The sequence below is a fragment of the Macrotis lagotis genome, chromosome 2, assembly GCF_037893015.1.
Source record: "Macrotis lagotis isolate mMagLag1 chromosome 2, bilby.v1.9.chrom.fasta, whole genome shotgun sequence".
NCBI lineage: Eukaryota > Metazoa > Chordata > Mammalia > Peramelemorphia > Peramelidae > Macrotis > Macrotis lagotis.
This window is the reverse complement of record NC_133659.1, coordinates 186,260,213-186,280,798: the sequence shown is the minus strand read 5'-3', so window position 1 is coordinate 186,280,798 and position 20,586 is coordinate 186,260,213. Positions and strand designations below refer to the sequence as shown.

Below are 20,586 nucleotides of genomic sequence, written 5' to 3'. Positions count from 1 at the left end.
TCAACTCAAGGCTGGAGGGGGCTAGGGGGAGAAAGGAGTGACTGTTGAGATGGTGGAGGATCCCCCAGCTATTTGTTAAGTGAAACAGCAAGACCTTTCAATCAGGAGTCAGTTTTCAGACTCCCCACTGAGGTTTTGACAGAACTGTCTCTTGATTACTAGGGGAAGGCAGCGGCAGCTATTTACTGGAAGGTGTAGACCACTCTTAACTGGGTGGTTGATCTCCTGACTACTTGGCTGTGCGTGGGGGGAGAATTAGGGCTCCTTTGTCGTCCCCACACCTTCCCTATCCCGGTAGCTCTGCCTTTAGGGGACGGTGGGTGAAGTCCCGACTCACTTATTTGGAACTCTCAGAATCTGATGCCTTCTGTGGCTCCCTAAGGCGGCCACTCTGGGATTCCCCACTTTCTCCGAGTCACTCCTTTCCGCACTTTTGTCGCTGCGTCTACCACCCACCCCCTCCGGGACACTCCCACGGGAGACGCCAGAGCACTTGGGTTGGGACCTTGGGGTGGGGGTGGGGGGGTGGCCCAGTTGGTGGGACAACCCCCCCCCCGTATCCCCGCCCAGCCTGCACTTCTTTGGGCTAAGGCGCAGAGAGGGCCCACGCTACTGAGCCGGTGGCAAGCAGGCGCTTCGCCCTAGCCGGAGAGTAAGCGAGTTAAGGAGGGAGGGAGACAGGGAGGGGAGCTGGCGAGAGCTTTGCGCTCTGTGTTTGGTCTGTTGGAGGCAGCTGACCTTTGAGGAGGAAATCGCTGCTCTCTGCTCCTTCCTGTAGTAGCAGCTTCAGCCGCAGCTGTTGCCGCCGGCCCAAGACCGGAGAGCCCGGGCGCGGAGAGCCCCGGTCCGCTGCTGGGGGCCCGGAGGTGAGGATGGTTGGCCAATGCGTCCGGAGCGCACTGCGCGGGTCTGGGCTGGGGCAAGGAGGGGTACTTGGTTGGCCAGAAGAAGAGGGCCTTCGCGGTTGCTGGGAAGAAAGCAAGGGGGCGCTCGTTTCATCTTCCGGCGCCGGGGCATCTCAGGGTTCCAGAGCCAGGCTGCTTGGGGTCCCGAAACCTGATTTAGAGGACTGGAGAGAGTTTCCATAGTTCGGAGATAGAGACAGCGTCTCGAGAGGGAAGAGCCAAAGAAATGACATATCTCTCTGCTACCTACGAAAGAACGATGCCCAGGATGGGTTCGAGGGGTTTTGGAGGGGAGCTGCAACTCACCTCCGGTTTCTCTTATCTACAGACACGTGGGATCTTCACCCAGCAGGGAGGGGAACAGTTGGGGACGGGGTTCTCCATTGGAATATCCCTACCCACGTTGGGCCTTAGGGGGACTGTCCCACCCCTCCTCAGCTGAGGACTCCTGGGGTTTAGCCACCTGGTTTCCCTTTCTGTTTCTAGCACTCCTGCCTTTGGGGAAGCCCCACTTTGGGGCCATAGGGAAAGGGGGGTTAAGGAGAAACCTAGCCATTTGACGCTTGGCATCTAGCACCATCCTTCATTCCAGTTCCAGGCATTGGGAGATGGTTGGCTTTTGTCTCACAAGCCCACTTGTCACGTTCCCTCTCCTCCCCCCCCCCCCAAAAAATTATAAATTCTAAGATTTAGACCTGAAAAGGTCCTTAGAAGGTAGTCTAACTTCATCATAGCAGAGAAAAGGAAACAGGTCTGTCTAGAGAGGGGAAGTGACATACCTAAAGTTACATAGTAAGTAGCAGAGCTGGAATTTTAGCCCAAGTCCTGGTCTCTCAGTCCAATCTACTTCTCATCACACCAGGCAAGCAATGAAATATTGGTAGAATGGTAGAAGGTCAGGTACCATCTCTATATAGATAAGAGTAGCCAGAGTTGACAGGAATGAAAATGAAAAAGGCAGCAAAAGCTTGGCTTTTTGTCCTGACCTCATTGTCACCTTTTTCCCCTCATTTTTTTCTTTGAATCCCCAGATACAAAGTCCTAACTTAAGAAATGTTTGTTGTTGAATTATATTGAATCCAATTACCCTCTCTTTAATCTCCTCCTTCAGGTGCAAAGACATGGCAGGTTGGATCCAGGCACAACAACTTCAAGGGGATGCTCTCCGCCAGATGCAGGTCCTCTATGGACAGCACTTCCCCATTGAAGTTCGCCACTATTTGGCTCAATGGATTGAAAGCCAGGCCTGGTAAGTATACCCATCAAGAACTCTTCTCCATCTGGGAAGAATATATAGGACTGGCCTCCTCTGATTTTCAGATTATCATCCCAGGCTTTGGTATGTGTGTGGTATGTTTGAATTGGTATTCCCTTTCTTTTTCATTGTGACTTGCTGTTCCTCCCCACCACCACTTTTCTGGTTTAGGTTTTGCTCTTATTTGTAGAATGTTTGACAGCCTCTCCATCATTCCCTGTCTTATTGGCTTTGCTGTCCATTTTTCTCAGGTTCTGTCTCTTTCTGCCCCTCTCTCTGCCTCTGCCCTGTGACTGTTAGAGGAAGGGGTGGTGTCCCTAGGAAAGGGGAAGAGGGAGTAGAAAGGGTAGTGGGAGCTTTTCTCATTTCTGATTCATGCTGAGTTGCTTAGAATGAATTCTGTGGGCTCTAAGAACAGAATAGACTCTCTAAGATAAAAGAACTCACCTAGAATTTCATTTGCCTCCAAGTCCTCCATTTTCTAACCAGGTAAAATACCACCTATGGTCCATTGACCTACTTCCATCTCTCTTCCTAGGAATTCCATTGACCTGGACAATCCCCAGGACAGTGTCCAAGCTGCCCAGCTATTAGAGGGTCTGATCCAAGAACTGCAAAAGAAGGCTGAGCACCAAGTTGGGGAAGACGGATTTTTACTGAAGATCAAACTAGGGCATTATGCAACTCAGCTTCAGGTGGGTGTGAAATCTGGGGCCATCTTCCTGGTACATTATGTTCCCCTTTCTTCTTCCTAGCATCAAAATATTTGAGCTCAAATCTTGACTTTGCAAACTAATTCACTCTGTGACCTTGAGCTAATTACTAAACTTCTGTGTTTTGCCCTCCTACCTCTTCTTTGTAACTTGTATCCTAGGCTTGTTTTTCTTATGTTACAAAGTAGAGGATTATTGTCTGAAGTGGGAATGATAAATGAAACAGTATCAAGGACAACAGACTGGGAGGGTTTACCATTTAGTAGGAAGATTAAAGATTAGAACTTTGTCAAAACTGCTAATCTCAGGGAGCAAAAAGATTACTGGTTTATGAAATAAGAGGGAGAAAGAAGTGGCAAGGTCACTCAGTAGAGGATCTTTTAAATTGAGATTCCCACCTAGAATATGGTAGTCTATCTTCCTAATCAGAAGGTAACAAGACAGGAAAAATGTAGACTGTGGAGGTATACCCCTACTGAAAACAGGCTACTGGAGTGACAGGTTTAAAAGGGAAAGGACAATATTTAATTCAAAAGAGGCTAAGAATTCGTGGAGACAATCCCATTTGGCAAGGTGTATCTTAGGCATGATCAATGAAACACAAGGGAAAGATTATTTGTGATATCTATCCTAAGGAAAGTTCGACTCGGTATCTCCCATACAACAAGTGCTTCATAAAAGTTTATTTTTTTAAAGAAAATTGTAAATAGAGATGTCTTATATATCTATATATTACAGATAGATGTATACATATGTATAGCTATATTTATTTATCCATCAGCACAAAGGTTCATGGTATAAGCTAAATGCACCAGTGTTGAGGGCAGGAAGAGCTAAAGAGAAATTTCTTCCTTTTTTCCATCTCTCCCTTCCTCCTTTCCTTTTCTCAGATGAAGGATAGTTCATGAGGAGTTTCTAGAAGAAGCAAATGTTGTTTTGGGTTTGAAGGATGCAAAAGCTACAGTTAATTGAAAGGACGATAAGGTGGCTAGGTGGTGCAGTGGATAGAGCACTGGCTCTTGAGTCAGGAGGACCTGAGTTTAAGTCCAGCCTCAGACACTTAATAATTACCTAGCTGTGTGGCCTTGGACAAGCCACTTAACCCCATTGCCTTGCAAAATACAAAAATAAAAAGGACAAGAGATGATTTTTCTAGAACAAAGGAGAATGAGAGTGAGAAATAAAAACAAAGTTATTGATTTAGGAGAAACAGGTATAGTTGGAATGGGAGACTATGAATGGGAGTCTTCAGGGGTGGTGGGAAGTTTCATTTCATGTTTGATTCTTTCAGAGCACTTATGACCGTTGCCCTATGGAGTTGGTCCGATGCATCCGACACATATTATACAATGAACAGAGGCTAGTCCGAGAAGCTAATAATGTGAGTGTCCTCTCTCATCAGACTCTCTCTCTCTCTCTCTGCACATTGAGTGAATTTCTACTATGCACAGAAGACTGTCCCAAGGGCCACCAAGGGAGTATAAAAGTAATAGTAAAGATGGTTCATGACCCCAAGTAATTTACTAGCTGATAGAAGATGTATGAAACCCATAAATCAAATGATTTGATTTGATAATAAAGCATCGCAAACAGGGGTAAATAAATTCAGTTCAAAGAGTGAGAAATGCTGAGGCTTAAGTTTTGATGAATTGAGTGATGGCTGAAGATGCTAGAAAATATGACTGATTCTGAGCTAGACCTTTTGAAAACATTTAAAATTTTTGTTCCTTTCTTTTGGATTTGTGTTACCTTCATTTCTGAATATATCCTTCCCCAGCTTTCACCTAACCTGGAAAAGAGGTAGGGAAAAGTCAGTCAGCAAGCATTTATTAATCAATTACTTATGTTCTAGGGTCTGTGTTGAATGTTAGGGATATAAAGAAAGAAAAATACCCTATAGTTCCTGCTCTTGAGAAACTCATAATCTAAAAAGGAAAGAAAAAAGACAGTTTAAGTAAAGCTAACCAATGCACAATTATATCCGATAATACAAAATTGTTACATTCCCACTATCCCCATTCCTTCCCTCATTGCATGCCTCCTCTGGGAGAAACTGTGGTCCCTGGGCAGATGTAAACTAGTGGGAGTAAGAATTAGGCTTTGATTATAAATTGTTCTCTATGAGGGATAAGGATGGTGCTGTTTTTTTGAGAGCTTGAGGATACAAATCCTTTTTCTCTGTGGGTCGTATCAATTAGGAGTGGGCTGGAAGATGAGCTGGTTGATTCAGAGCAGAATGTCTTGATAGAAATAAATCACTGAGTGGTTGGTGCTATGGAAACCTGGTGACATTGGCCTTGTTAAGTCAATGGGTGTGTGGGGAGAAGGGGAGTTGAAATCTCTTTGGGAGATTCTCCATCCAGATGTCTGGAACATTCTATTCCATAGCAAGGGAGAAAGAGCTGAGTGATTCAACCAGGTAGGGTCTGTCTGCACTGTCCAGAAAGAGGAGTCCTCATTGTTAGTGAAAATGATGCTCTGGAATAATCCCTCTTCTTATGTTCTCTTAGGAGCCCATTGAAGATTTCTTCAGGAGAGAATAGTCCTGAAACAAACCAAAATTCCCTTTTCTTCAGAGCTAGCCCCCATAAGTCTCCTAGTTTCCTAGCTGAGTCTTTTCCTTTCTTTTGTCTGAATGGTAATTGTCTTGTCCTTGTGGTAAAGGTTTGGAGACTGTGGAGTGTACCACAGAGAGCTTTATCCAAAGCCTCAGGCCCTTGTGGCCTTGTGACCCTGCTGCCTCTCCCCTTGTCTCCCACTGTGTGCAGTGTAGTTCTCCAGTTGGAAATCTGGCTGATGCTATGTCCCAGAAACACCTGCAGATCAACCAGACATTTGAGGAGCTTCGCCTGGTCACTCAGGACACAGAGAATGAACTGAAGAAGCTACAGCAGACCCAGGAGTATTTCATCATCCAGTACCAGGAGAGCCTCAGAAACCAAGGTGAGACCAGTGTGGCTAGAGTCAGGGTTATGGTTGATGGTGGGACCAGGAACCACCAAGAGAGCTAAGAACTGGAAAGAAAAATGGGGTTCTTAGTTGGGACATTGACCTTGGACTGGAGCTACCAAAAAGCCCATCACTGATAAACACAGAACACAGTGACAAAGAGACCAAAGAAGGGAGGGACTTGATCTATCCTTACCTAGCTCCTAGTCTAATGGGGAAGCAGCTCACATTCTCAGACAGCTCCCAGTCTAAGTACAATACCAGCTACTGCTGTGATCACAATAGATGTTTTTAAAATGCCCACAAACTCAGAGCACCTCATCCCCTTAGAGGAAACACAAGTGAATGTTGCATGGGACATAAAAATATCAAGGTCTGCCCAACCAGGGATGGTGGGAATTAGTTGTATTTGACAGATCATGGGAAGGCTGGCTTTGAAAGGGTTTCCAGGAAATGTCTGGAGCTCAGAGCTGGCAACTGAACAGCCCTTCCTTGGGTCAGGGGGATAGTGTCTACCTTGTGCCTAGGATGTGGGAACCTTTGGAGCAAAATCAGGCTAAGGCTCACCTTGGAAGAAAGCAAGTGTGGAGCTCCAGGAGCTCCCTCTCCTGGTCTTCTCTTAGGCTGGAGCCTGGCTTTGTCCCAGGGGTAGCCAGACAGGCATGTTGTCAGAAAGACCAACCTCAAGTGCCTGGGCTGGGAGCACAGTTGCTAGCAGCTGGGACACAAGCACCCTCTCTTTGTGAGGGGTTGGGTTGAGATAAGTTTCCCCCTCACTTGGTAGCTTCTGCTGGATCATGGGATTCTGGTGCCTCTCTTCTTACTCTTGAACATACACATATACACATGAGCGCACATGTACACACACACATAGGCACACATATACACACACAAACTCACCTGTGCAGCCTCCCTCATCACATTCCTCATCTGGGAGAAGCTAGTCAGATCAGAAGGGGTGTGAAGTAGGAAATGGACCCTGATTGTCCATTGTTGTATTTGAGGGGAAAGGATGAAGCCTCCTTCATCTAGAGGCATTGGTTGGTGTTGGAGAGGAGACTGAAAGTAGAAGAGGGGGTTGCTCAGAGAGGTTTCTCTCTCATTTTGGAGGGGGGTATCCCCCATTCCTGATCACAAGATGCCTGAGTCCCCAGGCTTCCTGTGTGAAATCTAAAGGGGAGTGTCCTGGTTTGTTCCTTTCCCCCATAGCTCAGTTTTCCCAGCTGTCACAGTTGAGTCCCCAGGAACGCTTGACAAGGGAAACAGCACTTCAACAGAAGCAGGTGTCTCTGGAGGCCTGGCTGCAGCGTGAGGCTCAGACTCTCCAACAGTACCGTGTGGTGAGCACCTTCCTTTCCTCTCTGTCCTGGGCAGAATTGATAAGGGGATGAAGGGTGGTGGGTGTCCTTTGATGGACAGCAGTGTCCTGCTCTCTTTTGGGGAAGTTGAGCCAAAGAACCAAGCAGGGCAGCTACAAGGGGAATCAGGAGCAGGGAAGCTGAGGCAAGAGAAGCAAGGAAGCCATGTGAGAAAAGACCTTCCCTGTCATCTTTTTTGTTAAATGAAAGAGAGAAAAGCTGTACTCTGAGCCATCCAAGGGTCCCGGCCTTGGAGTCAGAACCCTGGGTTCTATTCCCCAGCACTATCACTTACTACTACTTCTTCTGGGGATTGGAGCTGGACCTCTATGGACTTCATTGCTCACTAGTCATATGAGGGGGCTGGAGCAGAAAATATGTTAAGATGCCTCCCAGCTCTGATTCACTGGTCTTTGCAGGAGCTGGCAGAGAAACACCAAAAGACCCTCCAGCTGCTCAGGAAGCAGCAAACTATTATTCTGGATGATGAGCTGATCCAATGGAAGAGAAGGCAGCAACTGGCTGGGAATGGAGGGCCCCCAGAGGGCAGCCTGGATGTCCTTCAATCTTGGTATGTGAGGGAGATTACTTAGGTCTGTATGGGGTTTTGAGAACAAGGCTTTTGGTCTTGGAGCTTTGGGGTTTGGGGATTTTTGATCTTGACTGAAATCAAGCACCATCCCTCCCAATCCACTCCTCCACTGTAAGTTTCCTTGGTCTCTTATTGAGAGAAAGTTCCTATATAGCATGAGATATCATTCCCTAGATCAGTATTGGGTCAGCCTATGTCTTGGACAATTTACTCCATTCCCTTGTGTTGTCCTCTGGCCCTCCCTGCCCAGGTGTGAGAAGTTGGCGGAGATCATCTGGCAGAACAGGCAGCAGATCAGGAGGGCTGAGCATCTTTGTCAACAGTTGCCCATTCCTGGACCTGTGGAGGAGATGCTGACTGAGCTCAATGCCACCATCACAGATATCATCTCTGCATTGGTGACCAGGTGACTGCTCTGAGCTTCACTTCATTTTGAGCCAGCTCCAGCCTTGGAAAGCAAGAGAAAGTTCTATGAATCACTGAGCTAGTAACATCTGGCTCTCCTGTCAGAGGCTGTACTTCTTCCTCTTGGCCTCTTCACAGGCTGGTTTGGATTGAGCTTCTCTGGTTCTCGTTCCTACCAGGAGAGACTTGTGTCTGTGTCTGAGAGACCTCCCAGGGACCAGATAACCCACCTTCCCATGTTCTCCAATCTGATTGTCCCTAGCTCTTTTTGACTTTCTAACTTAGGGTCCCTCCCCTCCCTGTTATTTTCTAACTCTCAATAGCCTTCTTTTGGATGTGTACTATCACTAATTTTTTATAACTATAATCTTCTTAAGGTAAATTCACCCTTTCCTAGAAGTTTAAAAAGCCCAAGGCCACCAAGTAAACCTAGCTGATTGATCTCCAAACTATGAGAAGCACCTCTAGTGATTCCTTTGCTGCTACTTCAGACTGGGGTGGGGGTGGGGGATTGCCTCCAGGGAAGGGATGATGTCATCTGACGTCAGCATGAATCCTGGAAGTCTGGTCATTTCTCTTCCCTTCAGCACCTTCATCATTGAAAAGCAGCCCCCTCAGGTCCTGAAGACACAGACGAAATTTGCAGCTACGGTGCGTCTCCTGGTGGGTGGAAAGTTGAATGTGCACATGAACCCTCCACAAGTGAAGGCCACCATCATCAGTGAGCAGCAGGCCAAGTCTTTGCTGAAGAACGAGAACACACGAAAGTAATGATGGATGCCTTTTCTTCTTATTTGCTGCTTCCTATGAGATGATGGGGTTATTTGGGCAACATCATCCACATAGTGTGACTCCTTCCTTTCTCCATATCCTCCTTCCCCTCCCCTATCAATCTTCACCTCCTGTGGAGTTCTAGGTCTCAAAATGTTTCCAGTTTGTTGAGGCACAGAATCCTCAGGCTCAGAAAGCTCCCAATCTGATGTGATAGGTTACATCAAATAGAAACATGCTCTTGGTAGACATCAGTGCTGGGTGGATTATTACCTCCAGGAGAGTTGAATAATTTGGGATGACTTCTTGAAGAATGGAAATCCGGATCAGAACTCGGAAGAAGAGAGTACCCCTAAGGATAGTGGATGCTTGATCTTTGTTTAGACATATCTTTGTTTTGCAGTGAGTGCAGTGGAGAGATTTTGAACAACTGCTGTGTGATGGAGTATCACCAAGCAACTGGTACCCTCAGTGCACATTTCAGAAATATGGTGAGGATGCAACTTGGCAGACACTGGGAGTTGGGTTTATAAGGAGTATTGTGTTGGACTGAGCAGAGGACAGGTGACTTGGGGCTGGGCAGTAAATAATCCATCTCTCTTCATGTGTTCCTGTCTCTGTAGTCCCTGAAGAGGATTAAGAGGGCAGACAGACGGGGTGCAGAGTCAGTGACGGAAGAGAAATTCACAGTCTTGTTCGAGTCTCAGTTCAGCATTGGGGGAAATGAACTTGTGTTTCAAGTTAAGGTAAAAATTGGGAGGCTTCTATCATCAGAAGGGGAGGGAGGTGCAGAGAAAGCCATGAATTCATGTGCAACCCCTATCCTTAGGCTCATTAGTATGGGACTCTCTCCTTAATAGTGGAGATAAAATTCCTGCCCTTCAGGAGGAGCTGGGCAGAATTGGTGAGAGGCAGGAGAGCTTCAGTTATCCAATCCTTTGGGACTCTTCAGGATGAGGATTTCTCGAACTTCAAGTCTTCTTTAAGTATAGAATCACTTTGAAAGCTTCTGACTTCCAGCTTGAGTAGAGAAGATAGAAGAGGCCAACATTACTTCAGATTGTTGAAGGAAAAACTGTCCTTATTTCCAGCTTACAACTCAATGATTTAGACTCACTCTTTGCATGAGATTGAGCTCTCTCTCTCTCTCTCTCTCTCTCTCTCTCTCTCTCTCTCTCAGTTGAACTGAATTATCTTATTCCCCATGGGAGAGCTTCTTCATTCTGTATTGTCTGGTATGTGATCTCCTATATATACCACATAGGAGGGCATTCATCTCTACCAATAAGAAAAGGCCCATACCACTGGGCCTTGAAAGAATAGGTACATAAGTATAAAGTTTATTTATCAGTCAGAAGTCACACAGATGAGCAATTTGTTGTTGTTTAGTCATTTTTCAGTCATGTCCAATTTTTCATGACCCCATTGGAATTTTCTTGGTAAAGAAACTGGAGTGGTTTGTCATTTTCTTCTTTAACTCATGTTACAGATGAAGAAATTGAGGTAAACAGGGTTATGAGACTTACCCATGGTCACCCAGCCAATAAGTTTATAAGACCAGATTTGAATTCAGGAAGCTTATCCTTCCTGACTTCAGACTTGATGTTCTATCCACTGTGTCACCTAACTGCCCTTCCAGAGCAATATTAGTCTGAGAATGCCATCATAATATTAACAGCAACAACCCTATCAAGCTCCAATGTTTAATCTGTATTGTATGGAGCAAAGAGACTCAGAAAGAGAAATTTGAACAGAATGTGGATTCTTAGGAATCAATCAAGAAGCATTTTTAGGGGGCGGCTAGGTGGTTCAGTGGATAGAGCACCAGCCCTGGAGTCAGGAGTACCTGAGTTCAAACCCTGTTTCAGACACTTAATAATTACCTAGCTGTGTGGCCTTGGGCAAGCCACTTAACCCTGTTTGCCTTGCAAAAATCCTAAAAAATAAAAAAAAAAGCATTTTTAAGGCTAGTCCTTGTGCTAGGTACAGGGAATCCAAAGGAAAAACCTAAATTGTCCTTGCCCACAAGGAATATACATTTTTACTTGATAAATAAGAGTAAATAGATAAGGACATAGTAAATATATATAATATAAATTTTTGTGTAGAGTGGCACTTATAGCTATGGGGATCAAAAAGACAATGTATAAGGTAGAACTTGAGTTGAGATTTTTAAAAGAATAAGGGATTTTAAGAAGCAGAAATAAAGTGAGAGAGTGCATTCCAGGCTTGGGGTGCAGACTTAGTGCAAAGGTGCAGAGAGGAGAGATAGTATGTTATTAAGGAACAGAAAGAAGTTTACTTTGGTTGGATCAGAGTTTAGGGGAAAAATTAATGAATGAAAAAAAACATTTATTAAAGCCTAGCTATTTGTCAAATACTATGCTAAGCACCGAGGATACAAAAAGAAAAATGAAACAATTGCTTTTGATGAGCTCATGTTCAAATCAGGAGAGAGAGAGAAAGTACATAAAGGATTTAGTTGCAAGGTCAGAAGTTAAGATCCAGTGGTTCTTCTATTGCCATGACAAGTTAAATGAGAGTGTAGAGGGAAGGGAAGTAATGGATAACTTTTAAAATGTAAATTGGGTTCAGATTGTGATAGCATTTAAAAGCTAAAAACAGAGGCATTTTTATTTCATCCTAGAGGAAATTGGAAGCCAACAGAGTTTATTGAGTAAGAGGGATGACATGGTCAGGCCTCCGCTATGTGGAGGATGGAATGAAGAGAAGAGAAATTTGAAGCTAGGAGACTAATTAGGAGGTTCTTGCAATAGAACAATTGAGAGATCATAAGGGCCTGCAAGATGGTAGCTTGAGGGAATAAAGAGAAGAGGGAGAGATACAAGACATTGTGGAGATAGAAAAGATAAGATTTGGCAACTGATTGGATGAGAGGGCTGAGGGGAACTGAGACCAAAATTTCAAACTGGGTGACTGGGAGAGGACTGGTACCCCTCAACAGAAATAGTGGCATTCAGAAGAGAGGTGAATTTTTTGGGAAAATTAGTGAGTTTAGTTTTGGGTATATTGAGTTTGAGATGCCCAAGATTCATCCAATAAACTGTGAGGGATGTTCATTTAGACCTCTGGAGAGAGATTAGGTTTGGATATATTGATTTGATTATCATCCTCATAGACTTAGTCATAAAACTAAGAACATAGTTAATAGCTAGCATTTATATAACATGTTAAAGTTGTATAAGTATTTATAGATTGTGCAAAGAATCTAGTACAGTATTTCATTTGTCACAAAAACTCAGGGGCATGGTTTGTTATTAGCTCTATTTTGCAGATGAGAATACTAAGACTTACGAAATTTAAGTAACTTCTTATTCAGGATAACACAGTAATGAGTATCAGTGTGGAATGTGAACCCTATCAAGGTCTCTGGTCACTTGATTATGATACATGAGAAAAATTTAGTTTCCACACTACCTAGAAATCAATCAGAGGAGCCTAGAAGGAGTATTTCCATGTGAGAATTTAGGACCCTCCTATGTGATTTAAATTTGAGATGCAAAGTGGATCCTATACTTCATCCTTTTCCCCAAATATTTTCTTTTCCCACCTCTGCAGACCCTGTCCCTTCCAGTTGTGGTCATTGTTCATGGGAGCCAGGACCACAATGCAACAGCTACGGTGTTATGGGACAATGCATTTGCTGAACCTGTGAGTGACCTTTCTTCTTCAACCCCTCCTGGAGGGTCAACCTCAGGATCCTTCAGAGGATCATTCATTATAATCTTCCCCCAGAACAAGAGCTGGGAAGCTGACTGGGCTTTAGATCTGAGGAGTCACTGATGAGAGCTCCTCATTTCTACCTGTTTCCCTTCTCCTGGGCTCCTGGGGCTGGTGCCTTTCTCTGAACTGTTCTTGGTCTCTCGGTCATCTCCCCTGTTCCAGGGCCGGGTGCCATTTGCTGTTCCTGATAAAGTACTGTGGCCCCAGCTATGCGAGGCTCTCAATATGAAGTTCAAGGCAGAAGTCCAGAGCAACCGAGGCCTGACAAAAGAGAACCTGGTGTTCCTGGCTCAGAAACTGTTCAACAGCAGCAGCAACAACATGGAGGATTACAACAATATGACCATCTCTTGGTCCCAGTTCAACAGGGTGAGGGGAATGGGGGCCCCTCTGGGGCCAAGGAGACCCTATCCCTCACCATTGCCCTCACAAACAGCTTTCCTTCCATCCCTCCAGCAATCCCTTCCTTGATACCTGTCCCAAGACAAGCCTCCTTCTGGGAATGGGGGTGGAGATGGTGAGCAGAGGGAGAAAAATGTATATAGAACAGCCACCTAATGAGCCCATGCCTGGGATCTGGAAGTAAAATGGACAGGCAGGGAATATAATTTTAAAAGAACTTGAACAAAAAAAACCTGAAGAAAATGTGCTTTCCTGCCTTCCCCCTAGACTCTAGACTTCTTTCTTCTCCTTTCCCTCAGTCTCCTGCCCTGTGAGATTATCTTAAAGGAATGTGTGTGTGTGTGTGTGTGTGTGTGTGTGTGTGTTCACACAGACAAGGGAGAGAGGGATACTCTCCCTTGGGGGCTTTCTGAAGCTAAACTGGTAGAGAGTAGAGGGAATTTAGGGATGGGTAGAGAGCTATCATCTGCTTGATCTGGGGAAAGGTGTTCCAAGTAAGACATTTAACTCAGATCTCCTTTTTTGGGGGGGGATGGGGATTGTTCTAGGAGAACCTGCCAGGCTGGAATTACACATTCTGGCAGTGGTTTGATGGGGTGATGGACGTGCTGAGGAAACATCACAAGCCCCACTGGAACGATGGGTGAGGAGCTATGGCACAGAGCAGCTTTAGGGGAATGGAGGTGGTAGGGGTGGGATTAGACTGCGTTCTAGCTATGGAATTTGGGGATCAAGCAGAGAAAGTATATCTATGGTAGATTCTGAGCAGGGGGTAAGAAGGCCCCCATCATGCACCTCATCCTTTAGGGCCATCCTTGGTTTCGTGAACAAGCAGCAGGCCCATGACCTGCTCATCAACAAACCTGATGGAACTTTCCTGCTTCGATTCAGTGACTCTGAAATTGGGGGTATCACCATTGCCTGGAAATTTGACTCCCGTGAGTTCCCAGGCCCCCAGCATGAAAAACCTTTCAATGTCCTCATTCCTTCCTCTACCTTTCCTTTCCCTGACAATTCTCGGACTCTCTTTCCTCTACTGTCCACCTTGCTTGCCCTCTTCAACATTCCTCTTCCAGATCTTGAATTAAGAAGATTAAAGGGACACCAAGAGTTTCACACTTAGGGAAGGGAGGTGATCAAAAGTAGTTTCTCTTCTTACCATTTCACTAAATCAGGAACTGAGTTCAGGAAATTCCTCCAACCTTGTAGACAACTAGGTACCTGGAGAGATTAGACTATCCATCTTGGGAAGCACTGATATGACTCCTTTCATTACACTGGGGAGACTGGGTGGTGGTAAAGCCTGTAAAAGCTACTCAAAGCTTTCAAATAATACTAGTAGCACTTATACAATTCCTTAAGGTGTGCAGAGCACTTTACAGACACTATCTCTTTTGATTCTCACAATAACCCCTGCAAGTTAGGAGCTATTGTTGTCCCCTTTTTCTATATGAGGAAACTGAGGCAGTGAGAGGTTTAAGTAACTTCTTGAGAATCACACACTTAGTAAGCCTCAGAGACAGGAATCAGCCCAGGCCTTTCTCACTCCAGGTTCAGTGCTTTACCCACTGTGCTACCTAGCTCCCTGTCTTTCCCTCCTCAACCCTGAATTAGAATATCCTGATAGGCATATTGTATCCTTTCTCACAGCGGATCGGAACCTGTGGAATCTGAAGCCATTCACAACGAAAGATTTCTCCATTCGATCCCTGGCTGACCGCCTGGGAGACCTGAACTATCTCATTTATGTGTTCCCAGACCGACCCAAGGATGAAGTTTTCTCCAAGTATTATACTCCTGTCCTTGGTGAGTCCTATCTCAGAAAAGGACTTTTTTCTCCCAGCAGACAGAGGTTTTGGGAGGAATGCTTGGGAAGAAGGCTGGTATCTTAGGAAGACAATGAAGTCTATATAATTCCACTCCATGCATATTAACTCACTAACCTCATTTGAATCAACTCCTCCTTCTTAAGAACTTTCCCCAGGACTGATACTTGCAAGCCCCAGAATAAACTGATGAATGTTCTCCATGTCTCCAAATCAGTCTATGGGGGACAGGAGGGAAAATATAAAAAGAAAATGGTAGGGAGAAAATAGAATTATGAAAATAGGACTCTCACTGACATTGATTTATAAATAAATAATTACAACTAAACTTTGGAAATACACAGGAAGGCCAGAAGGGAGGAGTCACAGGGACACCTGTCTTCATTTTATTAACATTTCTAATTTTGCTCTTATTAAAATGCAAATAGTTTGGAATTTAAGTTTGAGAGTTTCCCCCTAAATTTAGTTTACAGATTCATATTTATTAAGATTGTTAAGTTTAGAATTTTTTAAAATCCTTTTTTCTTTTTAAAGTGGGGTAGTAGAGAAGAAATTGACAGGAATCAGAAAGTTAGATCTGAAAGGGACTTAGGCTCCTCATTTTGCATATGAGGAAGCTGAAGCCCAGAAAGATTGATTGACTTACCTAGGATCACACATCTAGCAAGTGTCTTGAGGAGATTTGAACACAGATCTTCCTACTCTCAAGTTATACAGGTAGTAAATAAATGAGATAGCATTTCTCATTCCGAATGTAATCCTCTTTCCAATTGGATAGATGAATTTTATTTATAGCTGGATAATTCTTAAACTACATCATTTAGCCATCAACAAGTACTTCATGTTTCTTCTAGGCTCTTGCTGTCTTGAGGACAGCTTAAATGGTGTAAGTAGAGAGAGCATTAGAAGTCTTGAGATTGAATACAGTCCCAAATGTTATCTGACTCTGAATGTACACTTAACCCTTTCTTAGCCTCTGCTTCCTGATTTGTAAAATGGGGATAATAAGCACTACTTAGCCAGCCACTCCAGGCTTGGAGTCAGGAAGACCTAAGTTCAAATTTGACCTCAGATACTAGCTGTTGTGACCCTGGACAAGTCACTTCACCCTGTTTGCTTCAATTTCCTCATCTGTACAATGAGCTGAAGAAGGAAATGGCAAACTACTCAGTATCTTTGTCAAGTAAACTTCAAAAGGAGTCAAAAAGAGTCAGACATGACTAAAAATGACCAAATAATAACAAACAACAATATTATCTGTTTTCTTGGGTTGCTTTAAGAACAAATGAAATAATTTATGTAATATACTTTTATAAATCTTAAAGTGATAGCTATTATTGTTATTCATTGTATTATTATTATTATTATTTCCATATCTCCCTCTACTACCACTCCTATCTTGAGAGTCACCAATGATTACAATTTCTTTCTTCTTTCTTTTCTTGGTAGGTAAAGCTGTAGATGGATATGTGAAGCCACAGATCAAGCAGGTTGTTCCAGAGTAAGTTTCCAGTTCTTGTCAGTATTCACATTTGTATTTTCTTGATTTCCATTTGACCTCTCCTACCCACAACTCTCTCTTCTTACTCTCTATGAAAACCCATAATTCATAAATCTACCCTTCCCCAGACTTAGACCCTGATGAGTAATGTTGGATCTTGCATTTTGTCCTGAGTCAGTATCCTCAGCTCACAACTTCCCTTGCCCAAACCTCCAGGTGGGATACCTTCTCTTCCTCTCTACCCCCAAAAACAGCTTCCTCAGGAAAAGTGCTGTGGTGACCTCTTGACATGCCTCATGCTCAATTAGCAGTACAGTAAAAAAGCTCAGATTCAGTTAGCAGTACATTAAAGGAAGCAGTTCCAAAGGGAGCAGGAAAAGAGGAGAAAGGGGCAGATCTGGGATCTTCTGAGCTAATGAGCTAGCCCAGGTTGTCTTCCTTGGGCATAGATGCTTAGCAAATATGTTTCCCTCCAGGTCCAAGTCCATAGAACAAGAAGGAGCCCTAGTGGGCTCTCAATTCAGTCCCCCAGTGGGATCTATGATTTATTTATTTATTTATTTTGCTTCTGCTTCTTCTTCTTCTTCTTCTTCTTCTTCTTCTTCTTCTAGGTTTGTCAATGCATCTGCAGATTCTTCAGGGGGCAGTGCCACATTCATGGATCAGGCCCCGTCCCCAGCAGTGTGCTCCCAATCGCATTATAACATGTATCCTCAGAAGTAGGTTGCACTTGAAATAGAAAGGGGAGGGATGATGAATGTCCAAAGAGTCAGTCTTGAATGCCTTCTCCAACTGGGCTTAGTTCTACTGACCTTAAGCTAGGTTGGTGGGTTGGGTTCAAAATCATAGTGCTGTAAGAGACTATATATATAAAGTAATATGTCCAGGAGTACCTTCTACATCCTCCTATCCTCCTGGACTAGTGGCCACCCAGCATTTTTTGGAAGACTTCTACCTAGCAAGGGAGAACTCACCATCTCCAGATTTAGGGATAGCTCTAATTATCCAGCCTTGTTCAATTTTCAGAACACCTTATGAAAGAGGTCTTCACCTTTTTTTGGTGTCACAGACCCCTTTGGCAGTCTGGTGAACTCCTTTGGATTTCTTAGAATAATTTTTTTAAAAGAATAAAATAAAATACATAGGAGCACAAATGAAACCAAATGTTAGAAAAAATGTGTAAAGGTGTAAAAATTTTTCCCCTTCCCAGTGTACAGACCCCCTAGATTTGTATCTGCAGACTTTTAGGCAGGGAGAGTCTGTAGACCCCAGGTTACCCAGGCAGGACTCTGGGATCCTACTCTACTCAAGCGTGGTAGGTTTGAGATTCTGAAAGAAAAAGCTGATGATCAATATAGGAGTAGAGAAAGGGACTGAATATTAATTGATTTTCACTGCCTATTTCCAGCTATCCCTGAAAACCCTTCCTCTGGGTTTAATTGGAGGCACGGATGTGTTGCTCACATTAGGTCAGAATCACTTGGGCAACTTTGAGTGGAGGAGGGGAATGGGCTGCCATCCTTGGGTGTGCCCAAGGATCACACCCATGAGATAGTCTGGGGGAGGGAGGGTGAAAAATACTTTTGTTCTTAAGTTCTTAAGAACAACTTCTTAAGTTCTTTTGTTCTTAAGTCTTCCTTTTTATTCCATCAGTCCTGATTCTGTCCTTGACCCTGATGCGGATTTTGACTTGGATGAAACCATGGATGTAGCAAGACACGTTGAAGAACTTTTAAGTCGGCCAATTGACAGTCAGTGGATCCCCCACACCCAGTCATGACCCTTTACCCCTCCACTCCTTGTTTCATTACCCTCTTCCCTCTTCTCATTGTTGGGTGTTAAATTCCATACATCATTGGAGACAATACTCATAATGTGAAATATTGATGGCTGCTGGGATCTCAGCATATAAATCTGTGCATATGATGCCAGTGGGATGGGTGGGTATAGTTCTTAAGTAGCTTCTTCCTTTGCTGTCTTGTGTTCACCAATATCTTCAGAGCCTTAGGGACTGTGACTATTTTTGATTATCTAAAAGCCAGTCTGTAAGCTTTGATTGTTAGGAGGGAAAGGGAAGGGGAAGGGAGGAATATTCTCCTTTTCTCCTTTGCCTTATTAGCAGTGGGCAGGGGGGACAGGGCAGGATCATTGGAGAGGAGTGGGAGGCAGGACATAAATTGCCCATGTGCTCATGCTCTGAGTGACTTCCCAAATGCACCTATATGTATATGTATGCTCTTGTCCACGCTCACACACACAGCTGTCTATCTATATGCATGTATTAGTCAGTCCATGTGGTACAGTAAAGAGCCCTGGATTTGGAGCCAGAGGGCCTGGATTTTAATCATGGCTTTTCCTCTGTTACTCTTGTGCAACCCACTTATTCTCTTCTGTTTCTGCATATATAAGGGATTGGATCAGAAGACCTTCAAGAGACTGTCCAGCTCAAAATCTATACTCCTACAATCACATGTACAAAAGGAATTGGGCTAGAACTCCTGGGTAATGTTTTACAGATTGACCCAGAATGTGAATTCCCAACCATTCTCAGATTTCTCAGGGAGGTCTGTAAAGGCCATGTCCCCAGCCTTGTCCAGGAAGAGTTAGAAGATACAAGTTGTGGTATAAGAACTGCCTTGTTTGCTAGACTGTTTCCTCTCTCTTGAGTCTGGGGTCCTGACCTTTTAGGCCTGAATGCCCTATCTCAAGACTTAATTTTCTTTTCCTGACCCATCTGACCCATATCCCCCTCTCCACCACACACACACACACACACACACACACACACACACACATTGTCCTTGGCAATGACCAAGGCAACAGGAGAGAGATATCTGGAACACAGTAAGTAAGATATTAAAGTTTAAAAAAAAAAAAAGAACAAAAAAACAAGAAATTAGAACTATAAATGACTGATGCTAGCAACTGATCTTTCCTGATGGCCTTGGTTATCCCATTGCAAATAGTTTTGAAAGCAAAGGAATCTTCTCCTATCCTTGCACTTTGGTCTGCTACCTTTCAGCTCTCCTGGCAGGTTGGGGACAAGAGTCAGGTTTACAAAGTGGAAGAACATCTGTCTGTGCTATAGTGGGGATGAAAGGGTTGTAATGCCTTTGAGGTCTGGATATGTGGGGGCCAGAAGATGACACCACACATTTTTTGTACTTTGTACAAAACATTTGAATAAAGTGAAGAAATGCTGTTTTTGAATAAAATGCTTTTTTAAAAAAATGGCCTTGTTTCTTAGGTGGAAGGAGCTGGAATATATAACTGGGGATTGAATTATGAAAATGAAATGTGACCTGAACATTTCACAATTCTTTCCCTCCTTTGGGTTCCAGTGCTGAAATTTTGCAACTTGAGGCCACAAACATCTCACCTATCTTAAAATGTCTAAAATAAAGCTATTGCTAGTTAGTTATCATGGAAATATCAAATCTTTCCAAATACCAACAGGAAGGAGACCAAAGACTACCAAGAAACCAGCAGATGAAGGAGGCAGGTCTTGGATTAAGAGGAGAGGTTAGGGACTAAGAGACACAATGGCCTATAACCCAGTTTTATAACTACCATTGGAGAAGAATTCTGAAGTTGGGTCTTGGTGGGTCTTTTCCTAGTCTAGCCCCTGACTAGGATCTTAGCTGTGGCTACAGCTGCCTCCTTCTCTCTCCTCCAGAATTCCAGTAGATGGCAACATTGTCTCATATCTGCTGTTTTTGGGCAATGCTCCAAGTGTAGACCAGTAGAAATGAAAAGGAGTCCTCTACCTCCATTTTATTTAACCTTGGCTCACTTGGCTCTAACAGAGTGGTTCTTTCCAACAGGACCTTGAGAGGTTACCTGAGATGAGAAGGGTATTGAAGGGATCTGAATGACTGACATCTCAACTTTTGGCAACTACTGCCTAATATTTTCTCAGTTGTATGATAACTAACTAGCAATAGCTTTATTTTAGTGGCAGAAAAGGCTTTTTTATACAGCTCATTTAATAAGGATAGGTGGGGAGGGAAGGCTGTGCTGGCTTGTGTTCAGGAGTCATGGCAACTCCCATTAGCTTTTTGCTGTGACTGTGGTTGGGGAAGGAAAGAAGGTGGTTGTAGTTTAGCGGAAACAACACGACCATCTTCCCTTTTGTTTCTACAGGGGAGGCAGCTGGTTATCATTC

The 20,586-nt window shown here is 44.0% G+C and overlaps 1 protein-coding gene across 1 annotated transcript; it reads left to right on the top strand.

Moving 5' to 3' along the window:
* The first annotated feature begins 616 nt into the window (after positions 1–616).
* On the top strand, positions 617–19,654 carry LOC141513743 (signal transducer and activator of transcription 5A). Its single transcript, XM_074223875.1, has 19 exons — positions 617–866; positions 2,017–2,154; positions 2,699–2,855; positions 4,165–4,254; positions 5,642–5,816; positions 7,032–7,162; positions 7,600–7,751; positions 8,023–8,178; positions 8,765–8,944; positions 9,352–9,439; positions 9,572–9,694; positions 12,528–12,620; positions 12,855–13,061; positions 13,643–13,737; positions 13,902–14,032; positions 14,745–14,900; positions 16,370–16,421; positions 17,033–17,140; positions 18,075–19,654. The coding sequence occupies exons 2-19, from the start codon at positions 2,027–2,029 to the stop codon at positions 18,199–18,201; spliced, it is 2,349 nt and encodes a 782-aa protein (XP_074079976.1). The 5' UTR covers positions 617–866; positions 2,017–2,026; the 3' UTR covers positions 18,202–19,654.
* Positions 19,655–20,586: the final 932 nt, after the last annotated feature.

What these genes read in the sequence shown, in the direction of transcription:
- LOC141513743 (XM_074223875.1), top strand. Translation starts at nt 2,027, where the DNA reads ATGGCAGGTTGGATCCAGGCACAACAACTTCAAGGGGATGCTCTCCGC. An exon ending in TGGATTGAAAGCCAGGCCTG is followed by an intron (nt 2,155 to 2,698) that starts GTAAGTATACCC and finishes CTCTCTTCCTAG; the next exon opens with GAATTCCATTGACCTGGACA. An exon ending in CTTGGTCCCAGTTCAACAGG is followed by an intron (nt 13,062 to 13,642) that starts GTGAGGGGAATG and finishes GGATTGTTCTAG; the next exon opens with GAGAACCTGCCAGGCTGGAA.